Raw genomic sequence first — 27,397 nt, forward strand, 5'->3', positions numbered from 1 at the left:
AGTATGCCTCAGTGCCTGTGTGGGTCTCCTTTCTGGGTCTGACTGGAGGACTGACTGTACAATCAATGTGTATACACCCTAACCTACAAGGTGGTTAAGACATATCTGTTTCTGAAAGGTGAGAATAAGTTTTACATTTAGTCTGGGAGTCTACACACAAGCGCGAAGCTACTTTAATCTTGGATGGAGCCATTGGTGGAAATCCCTTCACCTTTGCCATGTAGTGTAATCTAAGCTGGCGTGATGTCCCATCACATTCACAGGTCCCCTCCTACACTCAAGGGGAGGGGATTATACAGGCCTGCATCAAAGGAGATGCAATCATGGAGCCATCTTACAATTCTGCTTACCATATGCCTCCTCTCTTTTTTTCCAAATTGTTTTGGATATTTTAGGAAACATTTCCATTTAAATTTTAGAATCTCAGCTAGCTCATTTCTACAAAAATATCCACCTAGAATTCCGACTATGACTGTACTGAATCAATATATTCAATCTGGGGAGAAATGGCATCTTCACAAATTGAGTCTTCTGACCCAGGGACATGATTGATGTCTCCATTCGTATAGATCTCTGGTTTGCCAGTTTGTAGTTTTGAGTGTATGGATCTCACACAGATTTTTAAAAATTTATCACTAAACATCTCGTGGGTTTTTTTTTCATGTTATTGTAGATAATACTGGATTTGTTTTTACATTCTTTGCTGCTCATGTATAAAAATACAAATGACTTGTATATTGACGCTGCATCTCCTATCTCAGCCAAATTTGTGTCGTTTGAGTAGTTCTTTCTTTCTTCCTTTTTTTTTCTTTTTAAGATTTTATTTATTTATTCATGAGAAACACACAGAGAGGCAGAGACACAGGCAGAAGGAGAAGCTGGGATCATGCCCTGAGCCAAAGGCAGAAGTTCAACTGCTGAGCCACCCAGGCATCCCAAGTAGTTTTCATAAATTATTCTAGATTTTTCTGTATGTGATCTGCAAATAAAGACAAGCTTTTCTTCTTCCTTTATAATGTGTATGCTGTGTACTTCTTTTTCTTTTCTTAACTGTCCTACCTACAAACTTCAGCACAATGTTGACTAGAAGTGATGAGCTGTGAGTACTCTCATTTTCTTCCCCACCTTAGGAAAGTGTCCAGCCTTTCAACATTTAAATTTGATATAGGCTGCAGCTTTTTCTCAGATATCTTTTATCATGTTGAGGAAAATCTCTCCTATCTTTCAGTTAGGTATGTAATGGACAAGTACTATTTTTTTTTTCAGATGACCTTGCCGTAGATCCTCAAGTGACCAGATAGTTCTCCTCCTTTATTCTGTTAATACAATGAATTATATAGATTTTAAATGTGAAGCCAGCCTTTAATACTTGGTCACTATGGATTATAATTTTTATATACTGCTGGATTTGACTTGCCAATATTTTGCTAAGAATTTTTCTCCTGTCTTTATTCATACAGTATATCAATCTATAGTTATTTTCTCATGCCTTCTTCTAATTTTGGTGACAGGACAATGGTGGCCTCAAAAAATAAACCAGGAAAAGCTCCCTCCTCTATTTTCATGGGACTCTGTGCAAGACTGGTATTATTTCTTCCTTATTTGATATGTATCTGGACTTGTAAGTTTTCTCCTGAGAGTTCATTGTGAATTCAATTTTCTTAATAGATACAAAGTTTTCGGGTTTTCTGCTTTCTCTGGAGTTAGTTTTAGTCATTTTTGCTTTTTTGTGGAATTTTTTTCATCTCATCTAAATTTTTGAACTTATAAAGCTGTTCTTACTATTCTGCTATGGAATTCAGTGAATGCTACAAATCAGGTATTTATCTCCCTGGAGAGCCAGCTGTTAATTATTTCCTAGCATATCAGTGTTGAGAGATATTTTCTGTTCACTATAAATGATCATTCATGGTGCCCCTGCCACATGGAGAGCATTTTGGGGTCAGTACTTATCGATGCAATTTGATCAACTCTTTCACCCCTACTGCATATTGAGGGAATTTCATGGGTTATCAAAAGTGAAGTGATTTTCAAGAAAATGTGAGTCACCTCTCTAGTGTAACACTAGAAGGTCAAGAGGCCCAGCTAACTGAATAATCAACCTTCTAAATAATTCTTGAGATATAAACACAGCACAGATGGTGGCTTCTTGGCTTCATGCACTGATATCCTCTTGATAGTATGGTCATCAGCAAACCCAAAATAAGTTTGAACTCTACCACCAGGGCATGACTATGAAACAAAAATAGGTTCTCTTGGACAGGCTAAGCGCCCCTGAAATGTTCCACTATTGTGGCCAGCTATTCCTCAGCATGCACCTGCTGCTTCTAAGCTGCCAGGCCCAGAATACTGTACTTGAACTCAGAGTAGAAGGCGCTCAGGCACTTCCCAGTTCTTCAAGCTTCCCAGACAAAGTACTTGTGTTACAGCTAGTCGTTGAGGCCTCATCTGAACCCCTGGAACAATCAGAAATGAATGCAAAAGAAAACTGGATTCACGCTTTGTCTCCTTCTGTAAAGAGCCTCTTCTATGGTATCCAATAGAAGTTGAAGTTAATCAGCTTTAGTCCACTTCTAAGAAGACGCTTTACTGATCAGTGAGAATTTCTTTGGAATTTAGTAAAACTGATTAAGAGTGCAAAGGATGTTGCAGAGAAACGTACCGTGAAGGAGGTCAAAGAGAAAAGTCACTAATCTATAGATTGGTCTATAAAGGCCATTTATCATATCTCAAATACCCACTGTTGAAGCAGGGAATCAGGAAATAAATGAATACATCTTTAAAGTCTTCAGCTTCAATATGACATGATCCTATGAAATCCTATGAAATTGGTTTTCCTTTAAAACTAATCTGTAAGTACTCAGCCTTTACCAAATACCTATGGGGGAAAAATGAATTCTGTTTCGGGCTCTATTACTTTGTTTCCAGATTTCCTTGTCATGATTTGTTTTCCCCCCATCACTTCTTTCTGTGGTAGCATTTGCTGAGAGGTAATATGTAGACATGTTTCCAGTTAGGCTTTCTTCTTCCAAACATATAAAGCATGAGAAAAAGTTGCATGTTCTGGATGCTAGCTGGCTTCTTCTCTGCTGGTCTCCAAGCAGAGAGACTCTCATTTTGACAAGGCCCTTAGCTCCCCACACTCTAGGTCCAGGAGATTCCGAGTCCCAACATGCTTTCCTGGCTGACTTCCTTCAGCCATACCCTCAAATTCAGCAATGTACAGCAAAGCATAGGCCCCTCTGAAATGTTACACTATCTCTTGTTCCAGAGTACACTTAGTTTCCAGTACTCATTCCTGGAAATGTGACATAGAATTCCTCTACTCATAATTATGAGGCTGTGAGTAACACCACTTTTTTTTTTTTTTTACTCTGTGCACTATGCTCAAATTACCTTAAAATCAGAATCTGCATTTGTATTTTGAGTTTCTATAGCACACGTTGCTGCCTTTTTTCACAGCCTTCAACTATAAATCTTTGTGGTAGAATTGATAATTTATCCTTATTTACCTACAGTTAGGTCCTTAATGGGCTCTTCTGACTGAGTAAATAACCTGAGCATAAAACCTAGCTCCTAGAGTCCCCATATGCCTTGACGCCTGGCTTTCTCTGTGACCTCAGATTATACCGCATTCTCTCCTGCTCCCTAAGCTCCAACTGGCAATCCATTCCTAAAACTCATTAGGCTCTTTGGTGCCTCTGGGTCTTTGTACTTCCTACTTTTTATGCCAGGAATTCTGGCACCCCATTTTCATCTTGCTGCACCCACTGCCTCTTCAGGTCTAGCTTAAGCAGCACCCCTTCGAGGACACCTTGCCAATGAGTCAATTGCCCCATTATTTCCTATTGTTGACGTTGCTATAAAATAAGTTTTTGCTGTTGTTCAGTGGTTGGCTCTCTTATGAGGAGGTGAAGTGTCAGAGAACAGGAGCTTGTCTGTCTTGTTCCTTGCTCTTTTCCCACTGATTCACACATAGCATGTTTATGATAAAAATTTGCATAGTAAATGATAAAGATGTATTGGTGCTGCTTGTATGTGTCAGGCTCTGCATCTTCCATAGGAGCGATCACCTAAAATTCCTCTTTTATGTTCTCCATATTTTTTGTCCTCTGTCCTTGAGAAAGAGAAGCCCTTCTTTCCAGCATTATTCTTCTATCCCATCTCTTCTCAGACTTTTTACCTGCCAGCCCCTCCTTCACCTGCTTAAGTCTTCTATCATCCTGACAAAATCCTTCTCTGGATTTTTGGATTAAGATGAAAGACTAAAGGCTCTCTTTCCCCAAATTAACCAAACACAAGAAGGAGAAAGAGAGGTGAAACCAATGAAGTAGGGAACACCCATAATCCAAATATCACTCTTTTCAACAGGCTGCTAAGTATTAGGAAAAATGAACCAGGACAGGGCAAGACTGATTTGGAAACAAGATTCAAAGATGTCCTGCCCGAGTGAGCAGAACAGAGAGGTTGCTATAGGCGGTGCATCCTAAGAGATACTGAATGACCCTTGCTGGGAACAGGAGGTCTGAGATGCATGGGAGCACTGGGGAAATGTTCTGATCCCTGCTTGGCTTCAGGTGTCAGAAGTGATGAAGTTAAATGTGGAAACGGGCTAGTATGTCATCTCTGCAAGAAGCAGGATGTGGGTATGCTATGGTAAATGAGAAAGGATCTGGGGTAACCAGCCTGCATGAACAGCTCATGCTCACCTAATGAACACAAAGCTTCCGGTCACCGTACAAAATGGGTTGTGATCAAAACGAGTCCAGAAGAGAGAAATGAGTACAGCCCAGAAAGAAGCCATTCTCCAAAGGAGGTGGTGATGGAAAAGAGGCAGAAATTCAAGCTGCCCTAGCTCAGCTCCCTAGCCTGTCTCCAGTTCTATCCTTTTGCAAATAGCTGGCTCTGGAAGAACAGACCAATTTAAGGATGAGTAATCATAAGAAGAGAAATAGCATGAAATGTATTCAAAATACCGAGAGAGAGAGAGAGAGAGAGAGAGAGAAAGTAGAATATGACCCCCCCCAGAAAAGGGCAACTGAACATTACAAACCAGAAAAATTATTAATGATCAAATAATTCTCCATGAAAGAAAAGAGGTCAAACATGAAAATCTGAGATTAAATAAAGAAGATAGAGCAAGAGAAGAGTGGAGAGCTTAAGAAATAAAGTATAAAATATAAAACCACATAAAACTGAAAGTCACATTATAAGCAGTAAAAGGAAAAACTGTCTTTGGTAAAGACAGTGGGGGTTTTGCTTTCTGTGGTACCATGGACTAGATACACTGAAAAACTTTCCTACTGTGAAACACTAGGTGCTAAATAAATTACAACAAATATACTTTCAAATATATTGCTGAGCAGACAAGAAAGGAAGGGAAATCACTGGGAGTTAAAAAAAAATAAAAAATAAAAAAAATCTCATACAGACAAAAACAGAACAGGGAAGAAACCAGAACAGTAGCATAGAAATTGGGACTGCCCTAGGGGCAAATGCTCATACCAGAATTAGAGTGCTCTCTGGACTGTGGTCACAGAGATGGATGACCCCAGCCTTGGGCCCACGCAAACTGGTGGAGTGGGGTACTGCATCCATGGGGCTTGTCCCACAAAGGGGCCAGAGCTTCAGCAGAAGGGTAGGCTGGAGGAGGTGCTCTTCATCAGGCTAAATAAATTGCTTTCTATTCCTAATTGCTAAGATGTTTTTAATTAAAAACATTTCATTTCACTGAATTTTGTGCTGCATGGAGATCATGAGTTTTCCTCCTTTATCTTTGTATTCACACAAGCTAAGTGTGGTCATTTGGCAAGGTCTGCAAAGTCAGAGAACAGCTTTTACACTTGTATCAAATAACTGAGGTGGAGTGCTTCTCCCAGATTCCCTCTGCAGGGCCCATGTGTCCATCCCCCAGATGTTGGGAATACTGTGAGATGCATCTCTCATTGGGAACTGCCCTCAGCTGCAGGGAACTGCCTTGCCCGAAGGCATGCCCCTTCCCTGGGTGGGGGGAAGGGGGCACAGTCTAAATTCAATGACTGACCAACGCCAGGCCAGCCCCCCGGCATCCATTTTGGACAATTCTGAAAGGTCATCCCAACTCTAGAAGTCCCAGGATGCCCGTTACAAATGCAGTGTGAGTCATCTCCTTCTACCCAACACTGCCTTCCTCACTTCGAACAGGTGTTTCTCCCAAGAGCCCCCTTCTGCATGTACTATCCATCCTTGAGCTTGTTCACAAGGTCAATCTAGGACCATGCATGCATGTATGAGTGCCACAGACAGACATATTGAAGCCTGAAAACACTTGTAATACATCACCATAAAGAAATGTATCAAAAGTAAAAGCTCTTTGTCATCTCGCCCTATAGAGATAGTCCTTGTCAAAAGGATAGGTATTCCCTTAAAAAAGAGGTCTTTTCCTACGCATGTAAAGAGTATTCCATTCACTATTTTAGAAAATTAGATCATGCTATAACTAGTCTTCTGCAATGTTTTAGCTTAAGAACATTTTAATAGTGATATCCCATTTTTCTAAAGCACTTCTAATCCCATACTGCATGATTATGCATCATAATTGACTTAAGCTTTCGCTAATGGATATGTATATTCATTCCAATTGTTGAAGTTTCCAATAATGCTGCAAGAGTACATTATGTGTATGTTTTTGTGCACCTATGTGAGTATCTCACAGGAACAAATTACTAGAAGTAAAGCTCCTGGATCTGAGGTCACCATCACCTTTTGAGCTGACTCTCACAAAGGCTCCTCTGTCATTCCCTCCTCTCAGTGCCTACTGCTTTTACACTAGTTCTAGGCCACACTGTCCCTATTCTGGACTCCTGCGGTAGTTCCTTGGCTAGAGCCACCGGCATCAGTTTCCTTTAAATTCTATCCATGCTTTATCTTGGCCTCGGAGTTATCTTATTAAAAACGCTTAAAATTTCTCAGTTTAAAACTTCCAATGGCTTCCCCTAGCTTGTAGAATAAAACCCAAACTCCCTTTGTGATCTGGTCCCAAATTTTCTTTCCAGTCCCTTTCCAGCTTCTTCCAGGAACCCAATCAACAGACTATGTATAGTTTCCCAAACTCACCACACACACTTCCAAGTATCCATTCCTTTGTGCTTTTTGTAACTGCAGCTTGAGATCCATTACATTTTTCCCCCCAAATCCAAGCTCTATCAAGTGTTACTTTCATGGTAGAGTTGTCCCCACCTCCTAAACTCCCCTGCAGTTTTCTCATCCAAAGTAATTACTTCTTTTCCTGACCCCCCTCAGGCCTTTGCTTATAACACCAACCCATTCAACTAACTCTTAGACATCCTTTCACTTGCTGACCCCCCTAACCTGCTGGAAGGCTCCATCTGCCTCCCAGGTCCCTCATCTGCTGCTCTTTCTGCCTAGAATGCCTCCCACCAGCCCAGCCCTCCCAGCTCATCCTCACTTGTAGAAGGGGTTGGCAATAGCATAACCTCCAAGAAGCTTCCCCTGAATTGCCCCTTTTCCTTGCTCATGCTCTCTGAGCAGAATCACGACGGAAAAAGTGACAGTGTAATCACTGGTTTCTCTTCCCAGTGGCGCATGAAGTTGGTGAGCATGGAGAGCAAGGACCACCAATTTCCCCTCTGTTGTACTGTTATATCTCCCCTGGAACTTTGTATGTTTATTTCTTAGCTCTCTATTTGGAAATAATCAGACTCACAAGAAATTGAAAAATAATACAGAGAGTTCCTGTGTATCTTTCATCCAGCTTCTCCTGAGGATAACATCTTACACACACTTAGGACAGTTTCAAACCAGAAAACTGACATTGGCATAATACTATAACTAAACTATAAACCTATTCAGATTCCACCAGTTTTTACAGGCACTCATTTTCTGAGGGCTGCATATTGTACTATGAAATTTTACTACCTGTACAGATTTGTGTAATCTCTACCACAATCAGGATTCAGAAGAGTTCCATCATCAGAGAAAGGCCATAATGCTATCTTCTTAGGGTCACACCCTTCCCCAACCTTAGCCCCTGACAACTATGGATCATATCCACCACTATATTTTAACATTTTGAGAATATTATATAAATGTAATTTTTCCCAGGGCTTTATGAAGGCTAGTTTACACCTATTTGGTCTCTACTATGTATAGGTGAGGGACTTCACAGGCAAAATATTATTTAAGACTACCCTGAGGTAGCTACTATTATTCTTCTGGCTTTATAGACGAAGAGATTAGCTTTAGAGAGATTTTAGTAACTTTCCCAGGGTCAAAAAGTGGCCAAGCCATAATGTGAGGCCAGACAAATGAGACCCCAGAGGCAATGCTTTTAACCTCTCTTAATATATCTTCTACATAATAGTACATACTTCTGAAGCAATTAATAATTGAATGAATGAATGATTAAATGCCAAAGACTATATCATTTCTAAGTCCTCTAATAAGGCCTGAATATAACAGGAATTCGATGAATGTTTGGTGAGTAAAATGTTTGGTTAATCATCCTAGAAAAGCCAGAAAAAAGAAAGATGGTGACACATGGAGAAAAATCAGCAAGCTGCCCTTCTGGATCAAACATGACATACAAAACCATAAAACAGGAGCATGGAATACAGAACAAGTCAGGAGACTCATTCTTGTCTTTGCTAGTAATAAATGCATTAATGGTATCTCAAGCATCTCAACAAGGATTATTTGACCAGGTTCATCCTCTCTCTGGCAAATTCATATTCACAAGATAGAGAAATAGAACATCTGATGGCCAACAGATGTTTAGGTTTTGTCTTGCACCTTGAAGTCATGCTCCCTTCCTTACTCAAATTTTACTTAATAAGCTCCTATCTTGGGGATCCCTGGGTGGCTCAGCAGTTTGGCGCCTGCCTTTGGCCCGGGGCACGATCCTGGAGTCCCGGGATCGAGTCCCACGTCGGGCTCCCGGCGTGGAGCCTGCTTCTCCCTCCTCCTGTGTCTCTGGCTCTCTCTCTCTGTCTATCATAAATAAATAAAAATAAATAAATCTTTAAAAAAATAAGCTCCTATCTTATTCTCATGTCATCTTTGGGATGCAAGTCCTTTTCCAGAATACCAGCTTATGAGGCTGGGTGCTTATGACCTATGTCCTTAGACTCTGTGCCCAGTGTCATGCTGGGTATCATCCCTGTACCTACAGGCTGAAACCACACCAATCAGGCCACATTCCTCTGGTTCTGTCTCTTTTCAGAGTCTCATCCATCTCTGCTTGGCCTGTTTCAAAACCAACTGAAACATGGAAATGCCAGCTTTTATGTTTGATTTTATTTCCCATCAAGTGAACCCAAATTGCCTTGGGGTGGCTTCTAGTGGTAGCATCCTTCTTTTGAAGGTTTATTATACTACATTGACTATCCTAGAGGTTGCGGTTAGTAAGGGGATATGCACTGTGAGGAGGTTGCGTGTGGAGAAGATGAGTCCCTAAGGTTAGAAACTCTGTCCCATTTTCTGGTCATCTGCCAAGCTACAGAAAGAAATAGGAAAAAAGAAATATTGAGATCTGACTGATACGATAAACGTGAATCAGGAGTAGTTGCAACTCAGTTGGTAAACTAAAAGGATCAATTACCCCTGATTGCACAGATGGAATGAAAAGTGCAATTAGGTACTCAGAAAAATGCATAGTAATATAGCCACTGCTGAGACATGCAATGGAAACAGTTAATGTTCTTTCATTCCACAACGGTATAGGTTAACCCTGGTTAACCCTGATATATTTGGCACAATCATTTCTTGAAAAGGGACTTCAAGCTAAGATAACTCCTATTATGGAGACACTGATACAAAGGAGAATTGGTAGGAGCCATGGGTGAATCCATTCTCTAGGTAAGCCATGTGGTAAAAAAAGGGAATCAGAAATTATATATCCTGCTATATGGTGGAACAAATGCTCTGAACTTACACTCCTAATGAAAACCACCACCACCAAAAAAAGTAAAAAAAGGCTTAATGAAACATTCAGGTAATTGTGTATTAGTTTCTCTTTCATCCATCCAGTGTTCTTTTCTGCAAATACAAGAAAAAAGGTACATACCTGCACATATAAATGCCTATATGTTCATATCTGTGTGTGTCTCCCTTTCTTAAATATACATATCATACAATATAACCTTGATTTTGTTGTTTCATAACATTCCCAGGAAACATGATTAAAATAAACCACGATGTGACAAAAAGTAGTGAAACTACTGACGTCAAAATAAAGTTAGTGAGAATCACTAGGAGATCAGCAAGCACCAGAGGCCAGCTTTCCTCCAAAAGTATCTGTCAAACCACAATGACCCGAACTTTATCTTTGGTTGCTCTGTGGAATTTGAGAGATAGGAGATAAGACTATCTCCAAGGTGGGGAACCCCACTAAGGCCTCCACCTAAAGCTAGTACCCCAGAGGGTTTTACCTTCAGTGAAAGGGTGACCCTCAACTTAGCGGAGAGGAGGGCATTAAGAAACATGCCTGCTGGAAACTTAGCTCTGTATTGAGAAGAAAGAGAAATTACCCTGGAAATTCGTAACCATAAGATAACCATTGGAACATCAAGATAGTAATCATGTGGGTTTGTGGCCTGATAGGAATTTCAGGAAGATGCAGTGATCTGAAATGTGTGTTCTTTGTAAATTCAAGTTAAGAATATAAAAATTTGCCACCATTTAAACCAAAAAGCAATTCAAAAAGTTTCAGAGTAGTGGTATCTTATGGATCATAGCCTCTGGCCAAGGTGCAATTGAGTCTGAAATCAATAAGAGAAACATAAAAATCCCTATACATTTGGAAATCTAAAAACAGACTTTAAAAACTTGGGGATCAAACACAAAATCATAATGGACTCTATAAAATATTTAGAAATAAACAGTAATAAAAATCATAGATATAATTTTTGTGGGATGTAGTTAAAGTGTTAATTGAGGGAATTTTACAGATTCCTATACTTACAATAAAAGAGAAGAATGTGTAAAAATTAATGAATGAGGTATCCATCTTCACAAGACAGCAAAGACTAGCCAAATGAAATAGAAAACCAGCATACAGGAGAGGATCAATGAAGCACCTGTATAGGTGCAAGGAAAAAAATCTGATAAAATGTGGCAATCATTCTTGATAAGAATTCTCAGCAAACAAGGAATGAAAGTCCCGTTAGGAAGTAAGGGACCCCAGACCATGCTCAGATTCTCAGGGGCAGGGGTGACTGACAAGTCGTGGCACACCAGTATTTCATTGCAGCATACCATTTGGGGAGTTTTTTTCCTGGAGAATGTCTTACACATGTGGAGCAGGAGAATGAATGTACAAGAATGTTTAAAGCAGTATTGCCCAGGACTGCCAAAAACTTGGAGACAAGCCTAATATCTATCAATAACATAGATTTCTCTGATGAAAATTCTAAAGACAGGTCAGTTCTTTTAGGAAGTCAGAGTTTTTTCCTCTTTTGTGCAAAGTTCAACACTCAAGTTCAATAAATCAGTTGCTGATTCTCACCAGAAAATAAAATATACATCCACCACCTCCAAAATTTCCAGAGGAACTAAGTTGGAAATTGTCGGTGAGGAGTTTGTAGCAGAGGAGACCCATTTCTAACTTATGACATAAACTCTACCAATAGTATATTATTTTCCTTTGAAGGCTTTTACCAGTATTTGAACCTTTCCCTCTACCATCTACTGCTTTCATGAACCTTAAGAACTCCTTCTGGGATTTTGGATGGCATGACCATACATACCCTGGATATTTCAAGAACTTGTACATCTAATCTTTTGAATGAGTGTTTGCAGTGGAGCAGTGTAAATCCTTTGCTAAAAGATGCTGTCATCTCTCAGGACATTCTCTGTGATGTGGGGACACTTTTAGGGCAAATGGAAGGAAGCTGACACTCTTTGATTACTTGTCATCTTCTTGGGTACTGTTCTAGACACCCTGTGTCTTTCATTGTCCTCCACAATAACTCAAGTGAATTAGGTTTTGTTGAGCTCTTCACATTAGAAAACCAAGATTTTGGAAGGCTTTGAAATTTGCATTAGGAAGTGGTGGGCCCAAAATTAAAACCTACATCTTTCTCCAAGGCTCATGTTCTTTTGAGTACATCTGGTCACCTTATACCTCACACAGACAGTAAGATCACCCCCATAAGGTGGATCATTTTTGCATTCTAATAACTAACCCTCCTTTGAATGGTTCAAAGTTTTAAATCAGTCCATTTGAAATTGAATTCCACTTCAAAACAAATTGCACAAGGCTTCTTTTACCCTCTGTCAGTGACAACAAGTAAAATAATTAAACATATCCATAAATGTTACACAAGACTATTTTTATTATGTTAGAGAACCACTGCCAACCAAATAGCATTCATAGAAATTTCTTTTTCAAAAAACTATTTAGACCTTTTGTCACATAAATCATTGAATAATCAAACTCTTGCTCTCTCTCTTTTTAACAAAAAGGGACAGTATTCTATTATTAGATAGGATTATATTAAAAGGAATATCCACAAAGCAACTATAAATACATAGGAGAGACATCCAGTGAACTACAACTTGAATTTAAAGTTACCACCTAATAATAAAATTAAGAAAAATCTAATCTAATCAAAGTTAATTAAGCAATTAAAGCATCCTTTTGTAGAAGCATCCTTTTAGGTTGGCTATGGATCAATGACTGCCTATATTCAGTGTCTTGAGAACAGTATCACAGTGGCCTGATCAGAATACCATTGTAACCGTGGAATCTGAAGCCTGATTAAATGAATTATAGGCTGCCCAAGAAGGATATGTTAACAGGGAAAAGTGATCATCATACTGAGTAGGCTTATAGTTATAACAGGCAAGAATGGGTCTCCAGCTTTGCAGAGAGGACAGGCACCCCTGGCCACCCAAGTTAGCATTCCTATCTACTAGTCTGCATCAGCCTAGTAACTTGACCACCTGCCATTAATATCATCCAATCACTGCCCCTTGCCCTGAATTTGAGTTTAATTGTTCTGTGCTAGACAGTTTATGTAGATTTGAGTCTGCCTGACATTTTTTTGTCATAAATTATTCAATTATCCTTCTGAGCTAAACTTCAATCTGTAATCATTTAGTTAACATGAATTCATTGGCTGAGAGAAAGATCAGCTTAGAAAAGTTTGACAAAATTGAGTGTCTCCGTCTTTGGCCCTAGGCTACGGTGACATTTGAGTAGTGTCTCAATACATAAGGACATCCACAAATGGCCACTTCACAATCTCTGGATTGCTAAGGAGATAGGAGAAGAAAAAGTCTAAGGTTTTCTTTGTTTTGTTTAATTTGGATTATATACATAAACAAACTAGGAAGATACATAGAAATTTCTGTGCATAGTTTGCAATGGGAAAGGTTGGTATATTTATTTTTGAGCATCATATCAACTGCATATCAATTTTATTTCCTCCTCTAGGAATAATTTAACCTTTAAGTTTAGAGCATAAACATCTGTAAATGACAATACATTTGCAAATGAGAATACTTGTGATATTTTCTTATTGTAAAATATATAAATGCTCATTGTGGGAATCTGTGTGGACTTTTGGTTTTGCCCTTTAGTTATTCTATGATGATCTATGCTGTATAAACAAAGTGGAAGGAGTCAACAAACAAATGGTCACCTTTGAACCAAAAGGGTTCAAAGATGCATCTATGCAGCCTGAGCATCAGCACTCTATCTGCCCATCAGACCCTTGGTTTCAGCTCAGGTCACGATCTGAGTCATGGGATCGAGCCCTGCATCTGGCCCATGCTCAGCACGGAGTCGGCTTGGGATTGTTTCTCTGCCTCCCCCTCGGCCTTTCTCCCTGCTCCCACACACACTCCCTCTCTCAAATAAATAAATCTTTAAACAAACAACAAATATATATATATATATATATATATATGTATACACACACACACACACACACACACATAATATATGAATGAAAGAATGCTTGTCAATTAAGAGCCAGGAGGTTATGCTAAACTAATTACTTTGAGGATCAGCACTTCAGGAAGTTGCCAAGATTGGGGAGAAAATCTACTTCCTGTGGATGATTATTTTTCCCTAGAGCTTGTTTGCTTGCTTTTTTCCTTCCTTACTATCCTTTTTGCTTGACACTCTTCAAGCATAGAGCGAGCTTCAAACTTTACCAACCAGGTCCAATATGGTAGGCATTATTCTCCGGGTAGGACCCAGCAAAGCAAGAACCCACCCATGTGGCCTATTGTGGCAACAGCCTGTGTACCCTTAATCAATGTGCCAATCCTGGTGCTGAGATCACAGCCTCAGAGATTAGTAAGCTTCCCATTGCCTACTGCCTCTTGTTTTTATAAGATCCTCTTTGAGAGTAAGTGCAGTTATGTGAGAGCATTTAACATAGTGACTGGCGCACAGCACTCAGTAAATTTGCCTGAGGTCTATTGAAGCTCTCTCCCCTTTTTTCTGGCTTTCCTGATTTTGCAAGACAAAATCCAGAAGAAAGTTCTTCTGTGTATCTTGCAATGTAATAGAGAAGACACTTATCCAAATAGGCAAGATTATTTACAGGCAGCCTCTGCTGAACAAGGCTGAGGCCCAGGAGACTAGGTCACTTTGATGAACTGATCTCATTTAGACCACCTCAAATCCTTGGTGGAAATAGGTGGAGGTATAAATTATAAATTAAAAAAGAAAGACAGATTTGACTGAAAAGTCTCTCTTGATAAAGCAGAACAAAATGGCTTTCAGGAATTCTTAGTAAAATATTCGCTGGGTAGGCAAAGTTCATTTGTTAAAATACTCATACGGAATGTACTGGATCATTTCTTGCCAAAAATATTCTTTTGCAATCATGTAGCCACTAACTGTGCCTTCTTACAAGTCCAGAGATGAGTTGCAGATGACATTGGACACATTTAGTAACCATTTAAAAAAATGTAGCTAATTCTATTGATAAAACCTGATTTTCACATATTAAAAACAAGCACATTGGGTAAATGTGGGAGCTTAAATCTGTACTAAATGGATGAAACAGAAAGATAAGGCAGGAAGATGTTCTTTTTTTGCGGAAATTTGTACTTTGCAAACTGGCCTGTGAAACCATACAAAACCATTGGCTCTTTGGTGTGAAATGATGTATCACATGGAAACAGTAATAAGCACAAATAAACAGCTTTTGTTAAACAGCCTCAAGGAAAATGATAAACAGTGGCTTTTGATCCAGATTCTGCATAACTCCCTTTCTTATTTTGATGCATTCTCCTAAATTAGAAATTGTGGTCAGCTCAGAACTTACGTATGTAGCTAAATATATCTATCAGGGGAATGATGTAAAGCAAAGTTAGGTCTGGTTTGTGAAAAAGTTTAGAGTACCTGCTCACAACAAGCACTCCACTGGCTGCTCTCTGGGTTCAAGTTCTGGCTGTACCATGGACCTCAGACATGCAACCTGTAAAATGGGAACCCTATCTGTAAAATTGTAAAATAGAAGTATCTTGGTAAAGTGAGAATGATGGAAATTCCTACCATTTGGGGCTATGAGGGTTGAATACACAATTAAAGTATAGCCCTTAGCACAGAATCTATGCCCTGTCTCCCATTCGAACATGCAGCAGAAGTTAGTGTTCATTACTAGATTTTTCAGCCTTGAGTTGTTTGTCAGTTTTGGCTCTATGGGAAGGGAGATGGTGAGAAGTCTGAGAAAGTGCAAATGGAACTGCCTTTCCACCACCAACAGAAAGCAAATGCCTCTGGGTGTGTGGCATCTTCTTTAAAACCCTAAGGCAATTGCAGCAAGGAGGCTCAGGTAGTATTTCTGAATATTCAGACAAAAATGTTACTATATTAATGAATCTAGGGGCTGTTTCTCTTTGTTGACTCAATGCTAATTTTGACAGCATCCCCTGGGCATGTGCATGCTAATATTTTCTGGGCATGGAGATGCTGAAGCTTCTTCCTGTTTACTTAGTCATGTTTATATGAAGGCAGTCGTTCTCATTTTGTAGTAGATTTTTAATGTGAGGAAGAGAAGAGGCCCTCCTTAAGGTGAAGTGGTGAGGAGCCAAATGAACACAGAAAACTCATCTCCAACATGGGCACATCACCACTTATGCTCAGAATTTTCTTGTTTCACATTCCTCCCTAGTCTCCCCTTGGCAAACAATGAACAAAGTTGGTAGAGCATTCAGAGAAGAATAAGCTGATTGGGATGGAAGCGCTCCTTCTGGTTCCTTCTCGGACATGCTCCCTTCATTTTCTTCCCATCCACCAAATCTTAGCAGCACAGCCCAAAACCCAGTGTATGTTTGGTCCTTTGTGTTAATGCAGCACAGACATAACCTACAGGATAATGGGACATTCTGGAGAGGGAAACATCTTGGCAGGTGCTCTTCAGAGGACCTTAGGAGATAGTGAATGGAGCTATGAGGTGACCTGTGAGCTGTGAGTCCACACATGCTCTTCCCTCACTGTCTCCCAGCTCCTTGTCTTCCCACCTGTCCCCCCAAAAACATCCCCCAAAGTCAGAATGACACCTCAACTTCTGTTCCTGAGAGAGCTATAAAAAGGCATGATGAATGAGAAGTCCTATCCAGGACCTGCTCTTTGTGGTAAGATAAGCAAATCATTAGCATGGTCATCCCACAGGCACAACTAAAAGTTAATAACCTTTGTGTAAGTGGAAAGTTCACTGGCTCCTTCCTCGGGGGAAAATGTTCCTTTTGGTTTCAACTGATGTGATAACAGCTAAAACAGGTAAGAGTTACCTCAAAATGCCTACAAGGACTGTAGTTTCAGAGCACCCACACAACAAATCATTATTTATTTTTCTACAAAGAAGGAGAAGGGGCTGGGGTAGAGGGATGAGGGGGAAAGGTAAGAGAGAGAGAGGAGGAGGAGGAAGAAGGAGACACAGAGAAGGAAGAAGAAAAATTGTTTGTTCCTTTCCTCTTTCCCTTTTTAACCAACAGCTAATATTGTGTCTTGTTTAGGGTTCCCCTAATAAGGGTCTACAAAGATCCTGATTTAGGGGTCTTATTTTTGAGAGCAAGAATCCTATGTCTATTTCATAATATGCATCACATTATTAATGTTACTGAAGATCGATTCTACCTTTTCTCAATCACATACTTCAAATATCTATCATACTTATGGATATAAATATGGAAAAAAGGTATCTTCATTTCCTGAGACACTTTTGTAGCCCTTCTGCCCCGAAAGAGTGGGAACTCTGTGAAATTGTGGAGGCCGAGAAAATTAAGGCCATTCCACCTCAAGTTTAGCATTAGCACAAGCATAGTCATCTTAGGCTCCTGTGAATAAGAGCTGCACTTTACAGGAAAAACTGCAGAATGTCCTTGACAGGGAATCCCATATCAGAAAGACAACAGAGCTCAGAATGCCCTCAGCAGAGAATCCCATATCAGAAAGACAACAGAGCTCAGAATGCCCTCAGCAGAGAATCCCATATCAGATCTTAAGAAACTCCCCCACCCCTCCCATATTGGAATGGAAAAAATTCCTCCACCCCTTCTGAAAATTCCCTAGACCAGCCCATAAAAAAACCTAGCTGTAACCCACTTCGGGGTCCAAGCCCCTGCTCTGCTGTGTGGAGTATACTTGGACCCAAGCTCAAGCTTGCTAATAAACCCTCATGTGCTTGCATCGGTGTCGGCTCCTTGGTGGTTTCTCGGATTCGCAATCTTGGGCACAACAAAATGACACAGCACATGATCATTCTCTACAATTTCTAGGGAACTATTCAAGGAAGATTTTACTCATTGAACCTAGTTGTCTGCATATCTGAGTTACTGATCTGCAGCAGAGCCAGCTCTCACAAACTTCCTATGGAGTTTCAGAAACTCAACAGGAACCATTTAGTCAATTATATAACATATGGGACTTTCTTTGAGAAGAGCTTCTTTGAGTATCAGATTTTGATAGATGTTTATAAAAATACTAATGAGAATGTACCAAAAAAAATGGTGCTGGCAGAGAATGAATGGAAACAATATGCCTTTCTTAGCTAAGATAGAAAATGTCCATAATTAGTCTCAACAGTTTTACTGTATCCATTTTTCATAAAAACATAAACAACAAATTACTTAAAATCCTATTAGTTTTTAGTTAGTTTATATTTAATAGTTATCCTCAATATTTGTTACTTATCATATTTCTTAAAACCTGATTTTGTTTGGGCAACAATGTGCCCAATCAATAAGGATAAATCATTAGTTTAAGCCCTCGTGGTAAGCTAATTCCCTTCTCCCACTTGCCTTCCCAGTTTTCCATGCAGCTGATTCTAGCCACATGACCCTTCTAACCAACAAAACCTATTGGGAAGTCTGCAGACAGGGCTTATAGGAAACATTCATTAGCCTGATGAAGAGACAAACGCACGGGGAGAGCTCCCTAAAGAGCTTCTTCCTCTTCCTGCTTTGAACACGGCTGCAAGGGAGTTGATGTTTGGGGCTTTACCAACCCTCTTGAGGCCTTAGGTAGCAAGTCCAAGGACAAAAAGCCAACATCCTAGAGATAGAAAAGTGGACAATAAAAATGCCTAAGTCTCAAATGATAATACTGAGCAATACCATCCTTAAACTACCTGTTTACACACTTCTTGTTTTGTGAGATATTAAATATCTTTATTGCTTAGGCCACAGTTGGATGGACAGTCACTCAATAAATACTAAATTATTTAGGCATTGCTCCTGCTGCTTGGATTACAGCAGTAAATCAAACATACAACCTCCCTGGCCTCACAGGGCATGTACCAAGTCAGAGGAGACATATGCTACAGAAATAAAAGAATAAACATAATATGCCAAGTCATGGCAATCATTATGGAGAATATAAAGCAAGGTAAGGAGATTGAGAATAAAATGGAAAGCTAATTTATATTGATAATTCATGGAAGCTTTACTGAGAGGTAATCATTTGAACAGAGACTTGAATGAATTAAAATAGTGAACCAGGTGGATAGCTACGGGTGTTTTGTTACTTGCATCTGAAAGCATCATTAACTTAGACATCCAGTAAGTTTGTAGTCATTCGTCAAAACAGAGCTCTGACATAATCACTTCTGGGAAGTCTTCCAGGACCTCCCACTCACTAAAATCAATCCCTTCCTCTTCTAGAATACTTCTTCATCTTCACCCCATGCACTGTTATCTACACCATGCCTTCTTTTACTCTACTTGTTGATATAGCTTATTATGTCACCTTCTCTAGGCATTATGACTCTGGAGGGAAAAGATCAATTCTTAGTCACTGCTATCTTGGCTCTTAGCACTTGGTATCTGCTGACCTAGTGAGCTCCATGTACCCAGAAACAGTTATTTTTTTTTAAAGATTTTATTTGGGGATCACTTGGTGGCTCTGCGGTTTAGCACCTGCCTTCGGCCCAGGGCATGATCCTGGAGTGTCCAGATCGAGTCCCACACTGGGCTCCCTGCATGGAGCCTGCTTCTCCCTCTGCCTGTGTCTCTGCCTTTCCCTCTCTCTCTCTCTCTCTCTCTCTGTGTGTGTGTGTGTGTCTCTCATGGATAAGTAAAGAAATCTTTTATGGATAAGTAAATAAAATTTTATTATTTTTTAAGATTTTATTTACTTATTCATGAGAGACACAGAGAAAGAGAGAGAAAGAGGCAGAGACACAGGCAGAGGGAGAAGCAGGCTCCATGCAGGGAGCCCGATGTGGGACTCAATCCCAGGACCCTGGGATCACACCCTGAGCCAAAGGCAAACACTCAACCTCAGAGCCACCCAGGCGTCCCACCCACAAATAGTTATTGACTTGACTGGAGCTTCTGCCCTTTGGATGTTTGGATATAAATGTGTAGTTTCCACTGTAGTGTGATTAAAAGTGGGCACCTACAGAAAATGTTGTTAAAGTGTGATTATTTTTTGTGTTGAAGAAATCCATCTTACAAGCATTGAGAAAGCTGACTGCACTGAGTCTCCATGAATGTGTACAAATTTACAAATTACATAGGTCACTTAGGCAGAAAATCTTTGGTTTCCATTTGGGAGACAAAAATATATATGATGGTTGAGAAGCAACCTGGTTCCCTATCAGGTACATCTGTCTAATCACACACTGTCCTTGGTCTTTGGAAAAGGCTATCCAAAAACTGATGTAACCACTCACTTAGGTTAAGTAATTACAGTCTCCTGAGTCTTTCTCCTGGTAGGGGAGGAAAAAGTTCATTTTGTTTACTGATCTTGAATGAATGCTCATCTGTGAACCTTTCTTTCCTCTCAGGCTACTCAATGCACACTCACTTCAGTGCAGGAACAAAGCATTATGATTGATTCAACTCAAAATGAACTGGGTTTTACCATAAAATATAACCTAGCAGATATTATATTTTTAACTTCAAAAGTAAAGAGAAAGGGAAAGGGCATGTGAAGAAACTTAAAACATCAATGAAGGCTTAAAAAAAAAAGAGTTTGGTTTTAGGTACTTGTGTGAAAATTTAATAAAGAGAGGATCAGCAGATATTAAGGTATTTTTATATTAAATCCAGAGTTTGTAGAATAAAGTAAATAATATGCTTTTAAAAAATGTTCCCTCAATATCAAAACAGAAGGAAAGGCATTTGCTTCATATACTCTCAAACAGAGTAATAGTCCCTTCTTTAATGTGTTACATTAACAGATATTAATATTAGTAATTAATACTACTTAATGTTTGCTTTCCATTTAAGCCAATCTCTTACTTAAAACTCAGAAAGGAAAATAATGTTTTTTAGATTGTAGGGTTATGATGATCCAAATGTGTATGCTTCACAACATTTTTCTGAAGAACGGCTTAGAGTCAGATGGTATGTCAATAAATGAAGACTTACTCATCAGTTTTTGAAAATAGGTGCTAAAGACTTTAACTTTGCATTTGAGATTCCAAATCACACTTCCATATTGCCAAAGGAAGCAGGTATCATACAGTCCCCATACAGTCCCATTTCAAGGAATCTAGATCAGGTTGGTACATATAAAATCTTTACAAAGTCTTCATCAGAACTTATAACACCAGAGACAGTTACTGAACAAATAACTTTGAGACTAAACTCAGATAAAGAAGCTCAAATTCAGGATGCCTGGGTGGCTCAGAGGTTGAGCTTCTGCCTTCAGCTCAGGGTGTGATCCTGGAGTCCCAAGATCGAGTCCCTCATCGGGCTTCCTGCATGAAGCCTGCTTCTCCTTCTGCCTGTTGTCTCTGCCTCTCTCTCTCTCTGTCTCTCATGAATAAATAAATTAAATCTATATTTTAAAAAAAGCCCAAATTCCAGAAGAACTTAGCTTAGCACCTGCTGGTTTGCCTGGGATACCCTGGATGCCCATCCCTGGTTGGAAAAATCCAGATCTCCAGGTCCTTCTTGGGCCCACTCCCCCTCTCTAGAGAGAGGGACATCCCCAATTTCACTTATCAGTCAAGGTTAATTTAGCAACAGCTCAGCTTCTGGTCTGGAATAACCCAAGTAACACTAGGGACAAAGATGTATGGGGGAGGTAGGGAGGTTTGATGACATGTCTCATGCAAGCTGAGAAGGTGCAAATGAATGGGACATATATACTTAAATTAATGGGAAAGTATGAGCGTTCTTTGTCACTTAAGGGGCTGCTTTGGATAGCAGTTGGAGACACATTTAAAATTTCTGAGAGAACCAATTTCATACTCATTGTTCTCTTTTTTTTTTTTTTTTTGCTACTCTTCCTCTTTATCTTTTTTGTTTGTTTGGTTGGTTGAAAGTCTTAGCTGATTCTCTTAACTAGAAGGGTATCTGCTAACAAAAAAGTCAACAAATTCATAGGAGACAAAAGACATTCTTGGTTTGATTGCTCCTAATAAACTTCAGTGCTTCCAGACCACATAATGTCATAGAGTTATTTGTAATGCTTCTTTAAAAGGGTGACAGGGTTCAGAAATAAACTGCACATGTTAAGAAGAACCTCCCATGGGTTATCCCTGCAAAATGAGTTGCAAGGCTTTGGGAGTGGTGGTGGTTTCCGGCCATTAGCATTACTAATCAAGGCCAGCCTTGCATTTATGGGAATCTACACAAAGGATGATACATGCTATGTTCACTCAAGCAACCCTGCCTGATTTCTTCAAGGTTATGCTCAAACAAAACTTTACTCCAATTATCTTTGATTGGAATGCTTCATTATTTTTATATGTCCTAGGGATAGAGTCCATGAAGTAGATGCATTAGGTCCATGAGTCACAAAAATCATATTTCGTGCTTCATGCCCACATAAAGCAATTACTGTCAACTCTCAATTAACCTCGTTATCAGAGGAAGCATTAGTGGAGACAATACAAATCCTGGATAACCTACCCATGTCTTTCTTGCTGCCACAGTTGCAGCTGAGGTGAGAAAGAGAGAAAGAGAGAGAGATAATGGGAGCACCAGGCAAAGCGTGGGGCTAAGAGGTCTCTTCTGGAAAATTTGAGCAGAGGTGCCACTCTGCCCTTTTATCATGTCCCTTGCCTTTCTGCCCTGCGCCAGGAAGCAAAAATAACATTACTTTCCTTGCAAACTTCTGGCTGACAAACAAAAGGTAAGGAGCAAAGGAAGCCAGGAGAAAGTGTGTGTTGGGGGGGAGTACCCTGCAATGCTGACAATCCCTGGCAGCCCGGAGGCCTCTGGGGACCACAGGCAGTTCTACACAGGGGCTGTGCACCTTGCTCCTTATCCTTAGGAAGCTTGAGCTATTTCCAAGGCTCTCAGGGCACAGGGCAAGTACTCAGGTGTTTTGTTCTTTTGGATTTTGACTGTGTCACCCAACATGGTCAAAGGTGTTTAATTACAAATGTCATAATTAATAATTTGCACACATGATAAGCATTCTTACACTAGAGGTGCCTACAGGTATAAGGACATGCCCATCAAATCAGGTGCTAGGCATTGATGCTCTTGCCATCCTTCAGATGAAATGAACCCACTGAGCCGGGCACTGTTATGCCACCTCTGGGAGCCTGGGAGCCACAGGAGCACTGAAGATGCCACCTCTTCAAGTGATTCCTAGTGGCACTGCTCCAGGAAGGGTTTACATTTTAACAAGGAAGCAAAACCGCAGTGATAAAACCACACTGAAATTCCAGATCCTAGTGAGGAACTGGTGGTATGGGAGAGACACAGGAGGGGTGGGGGAAAAACTCTGAAGTCACAGCATAGACAAGAGCACACTGGAAAGGAAAACTAGGAAATTACCTTGGGGAAAGAAAGATGAAAAAATCATAAAATTATGTTTTAATGAAAAAAACAGTTTGAGTTAAAATGATTATAAAGAGACAAATTCATGTCCTTTGTAAATATGACTTTGCTACAAAATGAATGGGGTCTGGCTGGAAAGAAGTCATTTATCAGTTTTTTGCCTCCGAATGAATTTCTGTGTATTAGCTTGAGAAATCAGGAAAATAGATACAAAAAATCAAAAGACAGAATTAGAAACAGTGGAGGGGTACCTGGGTGGCTCAGTGGTTGAGCATCTGTCTTTGGCTCAGAGCATGATCCCGGGGTTCTGGAATCAAGTCTCGCATCGGGCTCCCCACAGGGTGTCTGGTTCTCTCTCTGCCTATGTCTCTGCCTCTCTCTGTGTGTCTCTCATGAATAAATAAATAAAATCTTAAAAAAAAAGGAAATAGTGGAAAACACAAGATTTCTGGAGAATACTGGCCAGAATTCTTCCTAATCCCAAAGAGAAAGAGAGAGACAAAAATAATAATAATGATAATAATAATAATAATAATAATAATAAAGGAAGATTATGAAAAATGTAAATATTGACTATAAAATATCAGTGGGTAAGCCAAAAATAAAAGTCAAAGAAATAAGTGAAAGTGCTCATCTGATTGACTGATTCATTATTCTTTAAATTCTCTGGATGCTCATCAGCTAGGGCAGGTGCATACATATGCAATGAAATGTGATGTTATGACTTCTGGGTTAAAAAGGAGGGGTGAAATTAAAGGTGTAATTACTTCTCATCCCCTTTTCAAAACACAGAGAGAACAACAATAGTGAAACAGAGAAAAGTATCAAATGTAATCAAACAAGCAAGCAAACAAAAAGTCCCCCATCCTTTTTACACATCATGAAGCATACATGGACCCAATTCAGGAAGGACAGTGAAAACTGACAAATATCTCAAGTCTCAAGCAGGTGCAAAAAGTTTCTGGCCAAAGTAATGTCAAAAACGTCTAACGGGCATATGCCATGTGCTTTTGATGAGAGTGGCAAGAGGCACAATTTAAGCCCTAGAGACACAGTTTTGACACTGTGTAACAGAGGGAGAGGCAGAGCTAAGAAAAAAATGTGTTAATATTGTATTCCTATTTACTTTTGTATTGTGTTACTGTATCCCTTCTTGCCAAAGAAGACTTCCAGAGGCAATGACATGCCTATAGAAATTCCAAGGGGATAAACCAGTAAAAATAAACAATACACAGACTTGGATTTTCTAGATAATTCTTTCATACACAGAGTATAAATCTTTATACTTTATTCCAGTGGAAATTCTCCCTTAGATGATTATTCTGATAGAAAGTATCTGAATTTTATATGTCAAGTCCAAAGAAGGAAATACTACATAATACAGAAAGCATCTAATTCTGTTAGGTTAAGCAACTGAATTTGAGAGATTTGCTAGATGGTTTCAATCTAAGCACTCATTTAGGTTTTCAAAGGAAAAAGACAAGGGGGTGAGCAGAGGAGTGTGACCAGATTATAAGAATTTCCTTGCTTTGCTCTCAAGAGTGAAGGACTACTTCATCTAAGAAAATACAATTCAGCACATAGAAAAAGCAATTCAGTGATAGTCTGGGTGTTCACTAATTGGTCTTAGAACAAGTGTCTTCTGTAAGCTATAGATTTGGCAAATAATAAGAGCCACTGGAAGGATTTAAAAAAACAACTTTCCAACTCTGTCTACCATGGAACTTTCATTTCGTACATATGCTAGACCACACCACCTGGGCTTTGTTTTTCCTGTACATCGGCTGACAAAGGAAAGGTCTGAATTTGAATTAGGTAACACACTCTTCCTTGTCTTCACAGTTTGAGATTTACAGTTCTCTCTCTTTTCCTGGCTATGCACAAGTTAAAATCTATAGGATCTCATGGCTCCCTGGCCCTTTAAAGGAACACAGTGTATGTATGGACAATGATGATTAATGGGCTCATGAAGGAAGTCAAAAAATGGACTTTTTCTAACTATTTTCTAACTGAAAATAATGAAAATCAATGAAGCCAGAGCAGACCCAAGCACTTAAGTGATATTAGGCAATGGTACAGTTGGGTGAGCAAAGCAGTATAAGCTAATACTGACCTCCTCTCCCAAGCTCAAAAAATTCAAGAATGGTCATAGACCCAAGGACCATACATTTCAAGTTTGGATTGCCAAAGGAAAGGTTATGGGTTAAACTGTGTCTCCCTAAAATTCATATGTTGAAGTCCTAACCCCCCAATATGTAGGAATGTGACTGTAATTGGAGGTAGGGCCTTTAGAGAAGCAATGAAGGTTAAATGAGGTCATGGAGGGGCCCTGATCTGATATGACTGATGTCCTGATAGGAAGAGGAGATAAGGTCATGGACACATGTGTGAGGAGGGCATGTGAGGACACAGGAGGAGGAGGCCATTTATGAGTCCAGTGGAGAGGCCTCAGAAGAAATCAACCTTGTGGATGCCCTGCTCTTAAGATTTCTAGTCTTCAGAACTGTGAGGAAAAAAAAAATGTTGGTTGTTGAAGCCTCCAAGTCTGCAGTGCTTTGTGATAGTAACCCTAGCAAGCTAATTCAGAAATCTGCTATATAATCAGCCCTTCTTTTTCTTTTACAAGCCTGAAAGAAGACCCAAGTTTTCTTATGTGGTTAGATGCATTCTACGTCATACTCACAACCCCAACAGGAAAGGCCAGTACAGCTAACATCCAGTCCCGGAGTGAGATGAGCTTCTTGAGCTGCCTTTCTTGTTCTTGGTTCCCACTTCCTCTAGTCAGGAGACTGGAAAGATCAGTCAGCACACAAATTCCGAAAAAGACAGCCTGGATGACCTGGAGGGAGACAAGAGCTGGTGTTATGAAGACCAAAGATCTAAAGAGGCCCGAGCTGTAGGACAGCCAACCAGCAACAACTCTGTAACACGATACATGATAAGAGAAGATCGGAAGCATACTTAAAGAGCTGGCCTACAAATGTAAAAGACTTTACAAACGACTTTCTTTACAAAAGGCTATCATGATATTTAGGATGAGATATTTACAAAAGGCTATCATGATATTTAGGATGAGAAAATTCATCCTAAAAACACTGCTTCCCTTTTGGCTCATTTCAGTTCAAATGTGAAATAAGCACACACATACATGTCTAAAGAGGCCCAACAGAAAGTAGTATCAAATATCATAAGGATTTGTCCATTATTTTGAAAACATCTTATCTGCGATCTAGTTATACTGACCAGTGGGGTTTAGCGAACATCTAAGAAGCACAAAGAAAAGAATCAGGGTAGCCTGAATATTAAACAAGACACTTTTGTCTGAATGTGAAGAAACCTTCCTATGCTTTAATCTCCTAGATTTAGAAATTTTCTCACCAAAGGAAGTGTTTGGAAGTGTTTCTCACCAAAGGAAGTCCTTGAGCCATAGAGAAATGAACTGAATGCAATAATTAGAGCTGTACAGAGTGATTTTCTGTTGTCAAACCTAAATGATAAGACCTCCTTCTCAGGTTTTCTGTTTCTTTCTTTTTTTTTTTTTTAATTTTATTTATTTATGATAGTCACACAGAGAGAAAGAGAGAGAGGCAGAGACACAGGCAGAGGGAGAAGCAGGCTCCATGCACTGAGAGCCCGACGTGGGATTCGATCCCGGGTCTCCAGGATCGCGCCCTGGGCCAAAGGCAGGCGCTAAACCGCTGCGCCACCCAGGGATCCCAGGTTTTCTGTTTCTATGAAATAAAATCTTCCCAAAGTAATATAAACAGAGATACCTGCACCATATTCCCCAAGATGCTTCATGTTGTACATTCCCAAATCAATTACAAATTAAATTACTTACTTCAGCTACATGTAACTTGGACTATCACAGTGGGGAGGACACTAAAACACTGTAATTCCGTAATATGTGAAATTCCCAAAGTGGGTGGAAAAGTATTGATGATCCAGAGCTGTGAGTAGAGGCAGGAAGCATACTGTCACATGATATTTCAAATTATGGAAAGGGCAGAAAATAGAGTCCCTGGGCTCAAAGCAACATCCATTTAGCACCAAGAATAGATTCAGGGTAATTTTTCTGGCTTCTATCTGAAATAATTTACTGATGGTATATTTGTAAAAGATACAATTTTACTCATTACCTCTTTAGAAAACAAAAAGTTTTGTGCAAAATTCCATGTTGGCAGTGGAAAGA

At 39.7% G+C, this 27,397-nt stretch overlaps 1 protein-coding gene across 9 annotated transcripts in view; it reads right to left on the bottom strand.

Moving 5' to 3' along the window:
- AIG1 (androgen induced 1) overlaps window positions 1-27,397 on the bottom strand; it is a 240,788-nt gene that overhangs the window by 161,371 nt on the left and 52,020 nt on the right. For all 9 annotated transcript variants that reach the window (XR_011994168.1, XM_025997931.2, XM_072719496.1 and 6 more), the window contains exon 2: window positions 25,889-26,044. Coding sequence is in view for 8 of the 9 variants with exons in the window: in XM_025997931.2 (XP_025853716.1) it covers window positions 25,889-26,044 (156 nt within the window). In the remaining variant the exon portion in view is untranslated. The remainder of the gene's footprint in view (window positions 1-25,888; window positions 26,045-27,397) is intronic.

Source organism: Vulpes vulpes, chromosome 1 (genome assembly GCF_048418805.1).
Source record: "Vulpes vulpes isolate BD-2025 chromosome 1, VulVul3, whole genome shotgun sequence".
Classification (NCBI taxonomy): Eukaryota; Metazoa; Chordata; class Mammalia; order Carnivora; family Canidae; genus Vulpes; species Vulpes vulpes.